The sequence below is a fragment of the Monodelphis domestica genome, chromosome 3 (genome assembly GCF_027887165.1).
Source record: "Monodelphis domestica isolate mMonDom1 chromosome 3, mMonDom1.pri, whole genome shotgun sequence".
In the NCBI taxonomy this organism is placed as follows: Eukaryota; Metazoa; Chordata; class Mammalia; order Didelphimorphia; family Didelphidae; genus Monodelphis; species Monodelphis domestica.
Window position 1 is genome coordinate 101,544,906 of NC_077229.1, and position 11,354 is coordinate 101,556,259.

At 40.5% G+C, this 11,354-nt stretch overlaps 1 protein-coding gene across 7 annotated transcripts in view; it reads right to left on the minus strand.

Annotated features, from left to right (window-relative positions):
* The window catches only part of PUF60 (poly(U) binding splicing factor 60), a 37,387-nt gene extending 32,618 nt beyond the window's left edge, over positions 1 to 4,769 (minus strand). For 2 of the 7 annotated variants that reach the window (XM_007488702.3, XM_007488699.3), the window contains exon 1: positions 4,667 to 4,769. In XM_007488702.3, the coding sequence (XP_007488764.1) occupies positions 4,667 to 4,690 (24 nt within the window). In that variant the 5' untranslated portion in view covers positions 4,691 to 4,769. Of the gene's footprint in view, positions 1 to 4,126; positions 4,309 to 4,666 lie in introns of those variants that run through there. The other 5 variants (XM_056822856.1, XM_007488703.3, XM_007488700.3 and 2 more) reach the window with 4 other exon arrangements.
* Between the last annotated feature and the right edge of the window lie 6,585 nt (positions 4,770 to 11,354).

Below are 11,354 nucleotides of genomic sequence, written 5' to 3' on the forward strand. Positions count from 1 at the left end.
CATCTTCTTTCCATATCTGTTCATTTCCCTTCCAAACTTCTCTATTTTTGATAAGGGCACCACCAGTCCCAATACCATGGTTTGCAATCTCAAGATCATCTTTTGATTCCTCTCTCCTTGCCCTGCCCAAAAATACAACTGCCATGCTGTACAGATTCATCGTCCATAATATCTCTTACAGCTGGTTCTCTTCTCTAGGTAGTCACATTTAAACCTAGAACCTATCTCCAGGACTCCCTATCCACTAAGCCACCTAGCTGTCCCTCATATGTACATCTGATTCAGTTCAGAAATTACTTCCTGGGGTTAGGATTCTCTCAATTTTCCTTTGTAACATACTTATTTGTGTAGCTATATCCTCCTCCCAATAATAAATAATTGCTCTCCTGGAGGGCAAAAACTTCAATTTTTGTCTGTCAGTGTGGAGCACAGTAATTTATAAACAAAAGGAATTTAATAAATGTTTGTTAAATTGACCCCCAGCTCTAAGAGCCTGGAATTCATTCTTTCCTTTTAATGCAAAGAAAAGTACTTTAAATAGAATAACTAATGAATTTGGTTTCAGTTTTGTTCCATATGGGATAAAAATGACTATAGTTAGAAAGTAAGTTAAGAAATCAAAAATTCAATTGACTGTCCTACTCAGTCTTCTAGATCAGAAGGAGAAGACCAAAGTCTGGTGAAGATTTACTTGGTCTTTGGCTTCCCCTGACTCTTCCACTTAACAGACATCTTGATTCCCCAATAACCTCTCTTCTGGAAAGGAAGGGTTTTCTCAGCATGGGGTATGACCCATCCCAGAGCCTATCTCGGTTCATCTGTAACTACCAAGATTCTTCTCTTTCATTAAGGCTTCCATTAAAGGTCTCTCCAAGGTCTCATTTGAGTGTGGAGGTGACCACTATCAAGTGGAGGTGGGTTTTAGGAGGCTTTGCCAGTGGAGTACTAAGTCTGAAAGGCTCCATCAAGCTGGAAAGATTTTGATTTAATTTCACTGTCCAAGGAGTAGCCAAGCTAAATACAAAGGGGAGCAGCATCAAACTGCCACTAAATGATGAACTCTTTTTTGAGGGGGTTGCCATGGCCAAAGAAAAATACAAAATGTTCCCTCAGCTCTGGGGAGGTAAGTGTAATTACCATATTTGGACTTTGTTTCAACAGCAGCAGAATGGCAGAAAAGGAAGAGGTAAAGGGTGCTAAGAATCATAGTTCTTGATATAAACACTGATTTTACTTTTAGTACTATAAACATAGCCTCTTTGGCTGGTAAGCTGATAGTGTTGAAGGAATTAAACTAAATCTATATTAATATTCTAATTATAAATGAAACCAGAAGACATAAAGAACATACAGTTAAATGAAAGAATAATTTAAAGGTTCTACTAGAAATAGTGTTATGTAGAAGAAAGAACACTACGCAGCCATCACTGATAGTGTAATTATCATATATGGACTCATTCTACTCTACCCAATGTGTTCATTATAAGAAAATGAAACCTGTAACTAACGGAAATGGGGAAGTGGTTCTATCTAACCAATACATATGTAAGAAACTTATGCTTAAAATAACAATTGTAGTGGCATTCAGAGATTGATTTTGAGTTAATTCATAAAAGAGGCTCCTAAAGAAAAGTCTATGAACTATATGTCACCACCAAAAAATAACCAAACTTTACCAACCCTGATGATGATCTTATATCTATACAACTTTTATGAAAATGATTTTATACAGATATTGAGGGTATGTTAGATGAAAGCATAAGGGGAAAAGGCAGGCTTCTGAAGGTTGTTATTTGTTTTGAACCAAACCATATCTTCACTATCACAAAGTTAAGATATAGGAAACAAGCTTTTTATTACAAAAAAGCAAAATGTCTTAGTAGAATAAAAGGCTCCCATGGTGCCTCCCAGGAGTGTGTTAAGATCATTCAAGATTGTTTAATAATTACTGCAACCAAAAAGATAACTTTAACAATTCTCTGAATGTAGTATCAGTTTCAAGCAAGGAATAAAACAAGAAGTACATCATTGCAGGTGTGTATCTCTGTCATGGGCATAATCCAGACAGAAAGTCTCTCTACATAGAAGATGAAGTTCTTTCAGATGTCCTTATTTGCTAAAAAGGGCCTCTCATTATGATTCATGGATGCTCAAAAAGACTGGTTTAGCAATCTGCACAAGAAAAACAAAGTGGATGAATAAAAATTTTTTATAATTATTTGGACCATTTGTCCCCCTTCCATTATTGTCAATCAAGATGAAATTTATCAATTACTCCCTATATATAATTAACAAGCAAGAAATAAACAGGGAGACATATGTGTCCCATCATTGAAGATGTCCTATTCAAAACAAATGGAAAACAAAATGACTGTGTTCTCTACATGCTCCAGTCAGCAGATATTATGCTAACTGTAGTAAACTCCAAAATACTAGAAGACCTTTTCAATGCAATTTATAATGATATAAAGGGTACTAGCAACTTACATTGAAAGAAAAAAACTGACAAAGAATAAATATTGTCCAGATTAAAACATAATGTTGAATGAACAATTAACTGATTTATTCTATTAGTACGAACCCAAAATTAAGTAATTGACCTGGGATTGCATTTGAGAAACTGCTTGATGTTTTTAATGATCATAGTTACTTCCTAGTACAAAAGCTATGTTTTCATTTTTATCAATCAGTCAACAAATATTATGCACCCTGGCACTGGACTAAGTGCTAGAAATATAAATACAAACAGAAAAGGCAGTCCCTATCTTCAAAGAGCTTATATTCTGAAGTGAAATACAACACATAAAAGGAAGCTGAAGTGGGTAGAGAGACACAATAAAGAGTTCAGATTGTGATATTAAATCTAATCTCTCACTCCAACCCTAAATTCACCTGGGTGCTCTCCTTAAATAGAGGTTTGGGGAAGAGCCATCCAATCAGAAAAAAAGACCCAAGGGCTGAAGAAGTGTACTTCTCAAGATGTGACTTTAAGTTGCTCTTTCAAAATTAAGAGTTTGAGGGGCATGCTCTATCATGCTATAGAAATCTCTTCACTCTGGAAGCTTACTCTACCTGGAATATTTTTCACACTGGAAATACTCTTTGCCCCTGATGATTCCTTCCAAGTGGCTCAGGACAACCAGACCTTCATACCTAACCAGGATGCCTTGCTGATTGTCTTCACAATACTTTTTCTACCAGGGACCATCCTTCCCCACCCCACCCCCAACCCCATTCATGTGTAGTCTTTATCATTAGAATGTAAGCTCCTCAAGAAAGTTAACTGTCTTTCTGCTAGTATTCTGGAGTCTCAGTGCTTAGCACAGTGCCTGACACATGGTAAAATCTTAATAAATATTTGTTTACTGTCTGATTTTCAACAACAATAACAGTCACCATTTCAAAGTAATGCTTTTTAAGATGGACTGAAAGTCATGGAACATGATCTCAAAAGAATCAAAATTCTTAGCAAATGGATCTTGGCTTTGAAGTAATGTAAAAGACATCATCAAAGCTGCACAAGTAGAAACAGAGATGTCAGGTATGAGAAGCAAAGGATAAAACAAATAGATGTGCTGAATATTGTAGATATAAAGCAAATATTAAAAGACCTTGAAAGAAAGCCTCCAATCCATTGGGTAGATATCTGGAAGATTTATGAAAAGACAAACAAAATTGATGAATTTTAATCTGCACAGGCAGAGCACAGTTCAGATATCATCTCTTCCATTGAGTATTCCTTGATTGTGAAATAAACTCTCCTTCCTCAAATTTCTCTAAATCACTTCGAATGAATCTCTCTCCCTTGCCTCTACCGTCATCTTACCTTTTTACATCATATGTGTGTACATGTCATAACACTTTCTCTAGACCCTAAGCTTTGTAAAATCATCTTCATTAGATTTTCCTGTGACTTGCACATAGACGGCACATAATATATTTGAACCGAACTGCTTACATTGATAAGGCCCGACCAGTCCACATCTTTTGCTGGGCATCCCTGGATTCCCTAGCTGGGGGAAGGAGGCCAGCCTGCCTTCCTCTTGGGCTCAAATGGAGGGAAATTGGACACAGCCAGAAGAAAGCCCTTCTTCCAAGCCTCGTAGCTCACGTGGCAGCGGCCTACCTTCAACAAAATCATCCCCACTGCTGCCTCCTAGCATGCAACTAGGATCCCACAGACAAAGCTGTTAAGCATACACGAGAGGGGAGGAGGATGCGGAGGTGAGGGTGGGGTACAGAGGGGAAAAGGTAACATGCACTACTGGACCCCGCCCCTAGCGCCCGCTGCCCATCCCAGGATGCAATAGAAATGGAGGTGGGGGAAGAGCACGACTCGTCCCAGCATGCTCCGCGATGGCCAGCGAAAACTACACCCCCCGGCATGCAAAGCGGAATGACAGGGACTCAGTGCCCCGAGCGCTCTGGCGCAATGAAGTCTGGGCATTGTAGTTCCAGGCCCCCGCCACCGCAGGAAAGCCAGTAGCCCTGCCCCCCTAGTCGCTTTCCCGTTTCCAGGAGGCTAAAGATGAAGAAGATTCACGCGAAGGACCCGCGGACACGGCGGCAGCACCTGCCATGGACTCCCCGGGCCCTCAGCTAACCCTTCCCCCACCCTCCCGCGCCCATCTCGCCGCTAACCGCGCTCCGGGAGGGGCTCACTTACGAGAGTAATGGTCGCCGTCGCCATCTTGCGTCCGCCGCGGCCGCTGCGCGCGCCTCACTCGTCCCACTACTCTTCCCACTCTCGCGAGAATTCCTACCGACAGACGTAACGGAAGATGAAACTGGTGGAAAACTCGCGAGAGGCCCTTGGAAAGGGAGAAATGAGAACCAACCTGCTTCCGGCCTGAGGCTAACGGTTAACGCCTCTGAGCAGGCTGGACAAAGAAAGAGGGATGAGGGAGGGTAGAGCGGCCTGCGAAGGAGATAGAAGGGCTGTAGGACCCGCCCTGGAACGAGTTCGTTATCTCGCCCCCCTTCGGAAAGCCTGAGAAACCCAGACCGCTCACTAGCTCCGCTGCGACTCAGTCTTTTTCCCAACGACTCTTGCAGACCTCTAATGGCGGGGAGTTCACTACCTTAGGAAGTAACCCATTCCATTGGGGAATGACTCAATTTCAAATCCTCTTAAATCTTTTTGGTGTAATAGTTCCCTTTTCAAAATCATGTTTTTAAAATGCATTACAAAGGAAACCAATTATGTTGAAATTTAGAGACCCAATAAGTAGACCACTGGGCCTGAAATCGGAAAAATTCGAGTGCAAAACTAACCGTAGTTGTGACCCAGGGCAATCCATTTATCCTCTGCTGGCTTCACTTTCCTCATCTGCAAAATTGATAATAATAGCACCTTCCTCCATGATTGTGAAAATAAAATTAATAGAAAGAACTTTGTAAAACTTAAATTTCGATAAAAGCCACTTTTCACAGTTTTTAAAAGTTCACAGACCCAGTTAAGAATCCCTACAAAATGTAATGATCAGTAAGTTTTTCTTGACGACAGGATTAAAGCTACTCATCACTCAGTTCCTGGCAGTGCTTCCTAAAAACATTTTTCACATTCATGTGATTAAAGATCTCTTTAATAAAAAAAAAATCAAATTTTTAAAAAAGCTTTCCTACAACCCTCTGGGAACAGGGTGGCACATTGGATAGAGCATGGAACCTAGAGTCATTTTCAAATCTTGCCTCAGACACATTAGCTTTGTGACCCTGGACAAATTATGAGATCTGTGTTTGCCCCAGTTTCCTCAGCTGTAAAATATAGAGATAATAGCATGTACCTCTCAGTGTGGTTTCAGTGTCTGTCTCTCTCTCCCCCCCCCCCCCCCCACACACACACAGGTCAAATTGGACAATAGACCTTCAAAGTATTTAAAGATCAAATGTTAAGTACCCTTTTCCCCAGGTAGCCCAGCCCTTGGCTGGACTCAGCCTCTCCCTGATAATCCAGTCTAGGACTTCTCATTTCCTTGTAGCCATAGTAAAGCCATTTAATCATACCTCCCTGTCCTTAGTTTCCCAAAAGGTATACAAGTCCCCAAGTTCTTTTACTCTGGAGAATCATCTTGCCGCCATGATTCTTCCAGAGATATTGTCCCCAGAGCCCCAGGGTTTCAACTCTGTATAGTATTTAGGGCTTGGCTCTCTGTAGCATCCAATTATTATGGACCTATCTCTTTCCTGACTAAAGATTTCATTAAGTTGACTACTTTAATAGTTCTGTGTTTTTCCAGGTTGACATAGCTATTATAATTAAGACAGTCTCAGTTCCCCTTCTGCCTCCCTTCCCTGCCAATTTCCCTCTAGCAAAATTGTTTTTGGAAACTTCTTTGGAACTCTAGTATTCCACTTCACTTTGGCTTTTCAAGCTTCCTTTTGGTATGTTGTCATCCCCTAGGAAATTAGATTGTAAACTCCTTGAGGGCTCCTCCTGGGCACTTAGTTCTAGGCTTGGTTCAGGTTGGTGCTCAGTAAATGTTAACTGATTATTGAGACAGTCAATAAACATTTATTACCTACTATGCACTAGGCACAATGCTAAACTGTGGAGAAACAAAAAGACAGCCCCTGCCTTCAAGGTGCTCACAACCTAAGCCTCAGACTAGATAAATAAGAATGAACAGAGAAAAAGCACAATTAGATTAGTGAGGGCTTCCTATAGGGAAGTGGGATTTTTAGTTAGGATTTAAAGGAAGCCTAGGAGGTTAGGAGTCACTCCCACAAATCAGCTTCGATATTGGGGTTTATCATTGATGTTCAGTTGTTTCAGTTGTATCCAACTCTTTGTAACCCTATTTGAGGTTTACTTGGCAAAGATACTGATTTGCCAATTTCTCCTCTAGCTCATTTTATAGATGAGGTACTGAGACAAATATGATTAAGTGACTTGCCCAGCATCAGACAACTTGTGTCTGAGGTCAAATTTGAACTCGGGAAGATGTCTTCCTGACTCCAGGCCTACTGCTTTATTGGATGTACCACCTACCTGCACTCAAATCAGTAGGGGAGGGAGGGGGAGGAATTACAAGTATGAAGGATGGCCAGAAAAAGGGGTCAAGATAGGGAGGAGAGAGAGCTGGGAGAAAGGGAGTCTAGGATTGAAGTCCTGGTATGGATGAAGAGTAGGATGTGGCAACAGAAGGCAGAAGGAGAGGTAGAACCAAAAGATTATGGTCAGATAAGGGGATTTCAGAATTCTTGAATGTGGTGGTACATTTGTAGTTTTAAGTATTATCTCTATTTTATAGATGATATACTTCATCAATTAAAGAGCTTTATAGCAGTAAATAGATGGTCTAGGATTTGAACCTGGATCTCTTGATTCCCAAGTTTAATGTGTTTTGTTTTTTTCCTCCATTATACCATGTTGTCTCTAAACCTATACTAAGCCTGTAAATGCCAAGATGGTGACATTCTGAAAATTTTACCAATTACTGGGAAATCTTGGCAGTTCAGGGAAGAAATTTTTGAAGTATCCATTTAGAGATAGTACTGCCATCAACCACAGCCTTTGAGGGAAAAAAAAAATGCAAAGAATCACAGAATTGAGATATTAGTTCATCTAATCCAATCTGGATGTGAATAAGAATCTTCACTACAGATCTTGGACAAGAGGCTAGTCAATCTTTGCTTGAAGATATATCTAGTTGGAGGGAAATCCAGCCTATTATGCTTTTGATTATTGCTAATTCATAGGAAGTTTTTCCTCACCTGGGAAGGGTTAGAAAAGAAAGTTCTCTCCACTGAAGTCCTTGGCACTGTCAGAAACCAGTATGACTTTATGAAAGGAAATGATGTTAAAGATGATAACATCTTTTGCCACTGTACCCTAAGGACCATGGACACTTTCCATCTAACCTGCAGGTGAAAACTATAATTATATATTGTCTTCCTGGTCAGAATGTAAGCTTCTTGTCAATAGGAACTATTACCACTTTTCTATTTGTATAGCCAGCATTTAGCACAATGATAGGCACATGGTAAATGCTTAATATTTTTTTCATTCACTCACATCTTGCCTAAATCCCACCTTGGTGCTACTTCTTTCTTCTACTCACTTTAAACATTTATTAATATCTATTACATATACAAAGTGCTAGGAATACTGGAACTGTGATTTCATCAATATGGGTATTCCCTTCAATGATGAAAATTTCAAGTCTATTCCCATCACTTCTTATTCTAGAAGCAACAGGTTTGACTCTGACACCCTCCACCCCAACTACTCAAATAAACTCCAATGGGTCTCTATTACCTTTGGGAACAACTATAATTTCTCAGTTCACAACAGGGGATGAATCTTCTAGCCTGTTGACATCCTTTTAGCTCATGACTCGGGCATTGTGGTACAGTGAAAAGAGCACTATAACTAGGTAAAAGTTAGAGGATAGGGTTCAAATTTCTCCTTGGACACAACTTGGCAAGTCTGTGTGGGGAAGGAGAGCACCAGGCCTGGACTTGGGAGAACCTGGGTTCAAATATGATTTCAGACATTTCCTAGCTATGCAACCCTGGCCAACTCATTCCCATTTGTCTTGGAATTGTTTCTAAGAAAGAAAGGGTTTAATTAAAAAAAAAAAAACCATCTCCATGGGTCTCAGTTTCCTTATCTATAAAAGGAGATGGCTGCATTCATTGGTCTCTGAGGTTCCTTCTAGCTCTAGATCTATGATTCAATGATCCCAATTAACTTTTCTTCCCAACTTCTTATCTGCAGATCTGATAAGCATACAACCCTCCTGAAGTCATCCAAGTAATTATTGATATAATGAAGAACCAAGTGACCAGTAAAGATGGTAAATTAGAAAGGCACTCCTAACTGGCTGCCCTGGAAATTTTGTTCCAGTCTTTCTGAGCAAGCTTGGTGCTTCCACTTCCTTTTCTTACCTTTGCTGTCTGGTTTTCAGTCTCACCATTCAAATTAAAACTTGGTCTCTTCAGTTATCCATGATCCCTTAAACAACAAATCTCATGTCCTTTTCTTAATATTCATCATTCTTGATATCTCTGCAGTCTCTGATAATTGTCAATAGCCCTCCTCTTTGATGATCCCTTTAGGTTTTTGAGATAATAGATATTCTGGATTCTCCTCACATCTAATTGTTCCTCAGTCTCCTTTGAAGGATCTTCATCCAGGTCCAGTCCCCTAACTATAGGTGTCCTCCAAGATTCTGTCCTGGTCCCTTTTCTTTTCCTTCTATACTTCCTTTGGTGATCTCAATCACCTCCCATGGGATTCAATGATCATCTTTAGATGATTCTCAGATCCATTTATCTAGGCCTAACCTCTCCTGACCTCCCATCTCACATCTCCATCTGCCTATCATAGCCTGGATTTCCCACAGATAGCTTTTCATTCAAAATATCACAAAACAACTAACTCATTTTCCCTCTCCAAGCCCTTTCCTCTTCCTAACTACTTAATTACTGTCAAGGCCCATCAACCTCACTCAGGCTTCCAACTTGTTATCCTCAACTTCTTACTCCCTGACCCCCTCCCCACACATAATATGATAAACATTCATTAAGTGCCTACTGTGTGCCAAGCACTGTAAAAGTACTAAAGATATAAATCAGAAAAAGAAAAGCAGTTGCTGAAAGAATTCAGACAATTGAGGAAGACAATACACAAAAGGAAGCAGAAAAAATGAGGGAGACGTGCCAGAGAATGCCTGGGTCAAGTCATGAAGATGATAATGGGGTCAAAATGTAGGAGAGCAGCTGGTGGCAAGTGAAGAATTTGGCTGATATTTCGACCCCTCTATAAAGAGCTCAGAGGGAGCCCTTAAGGAGTATGGGAGTTTTTTGCTTCTCTCTCCAACTCACCAAATAGATGGGACTGAGGGTATTGATGAGGTATGAGTAGCTAAGCTGAAGAAGCAATCTCCCATGATTACAAATTTCCTGGTGAGTTTATACTAGGAGAAACATGACAAAATTAAAACCAAACAGAGCAGCTGGTAGCAAATCAATAGAATCTGTGGCAAAGTCCTATTGACAATTCCTTATTAACATCTCTGCATGCCCATTCTCTCCTTTGCACTGGTGCTATCTCTTATCACCTTACATCTGTACCATTACAATAGTCTACTGGTTCTGTGGGTTGGCCTTCCAGGCTCAAGTCTCTTCCCACTTCAGTCCATCCTCCACTCAGCTGCCAAAGTGATTATTCTAAAGCAACAGGTTTGATTCTGTCACCCTCCAGCACAACTACTCAAAATAAATTCCAATGGGTCCTTATGACCTTTAGGAACAACTATAAAATCCAGTTTGGTTTTTAAAGTCCTTCATAAAGTCCTAGACCAGTGATGGCAAACCTTTTAGAGGGGTGGGTAATGTCCTCAGGCACACATGGAAAGGGGGAGGGGAGTAGCCTGTCTCACCCCCGACCCCAAGTACTTCTGGCTTTCTCGTAATGAACTCTATGCTGGGGCCCTAGCAGGTGTGCCCATAGAGAGAGTTCTGAGTACCCTCTCTGGCACTCATGCCATACGTTCACCATCACAGATCTAGACTCTTCCTATTTTATTCTTATACATTACACTCCTCTACATACTCTGATCCAGAGACACTAGCCTTCTTGCTGTTCCTCAAACAAGATACTCCACCTTCTAATTCCTCAAATTTCCAAGCCTCAGCTAAAATCTTACCCCCAATAAGTCTTTCTTGTTCTTAATGCTAGTGTTCCCTTTGAGTTTCTCTTTCATTTATTCTGTTTGTATATAATGTTGCCTCCCTCATCAAAATGCGAGCTCCTTCTTGATAGTAGTGATCATTTATGTGATTCTCTTGTTATCTTCACCATTTATCTTAGTGCTTGGCACATTTTAAGTACTTTAGACATGCTTGTTGCCTGCTTGTGAATGACTAAGTTCACACCCATAGCCACCACCTTCCTCCTTAGCACATCCCTTTTCCTCTCAAAGCTCAGTAGCACAGCCCTAACTAATCCACTATAAGGATACTTGTTAGGAGCCCCCTGAGATGTGAGGAAATAGTAGGGTCTACAGCATTCTACAGATCATGAAGTTTGACAATGCTGTTTACTAATATTGCCCATGATGATCCTTCTTCCAGGATGGTCAGGATATCTGTGAAGCCTCTGGGCAGGCAGGATCTGGGGTGAATGCTACAAGGACTTTATGTCAGTAGTAGTGTCAGGAAAACAGGAGAGTCAAGAGTTCAGGTGTGAAGAAACACCTGTGTATGGTACTCCAACAAAGAACTCTATGGGATATTGTCAGAAATGTGATGTGGCTGCCCAAGACTAAAAAGGTCTTTTGTATCATTTAGCTAATAATAATGGCCAGCATTATCAGTCATGCATTGTGCTAAGCACTTTACAAATA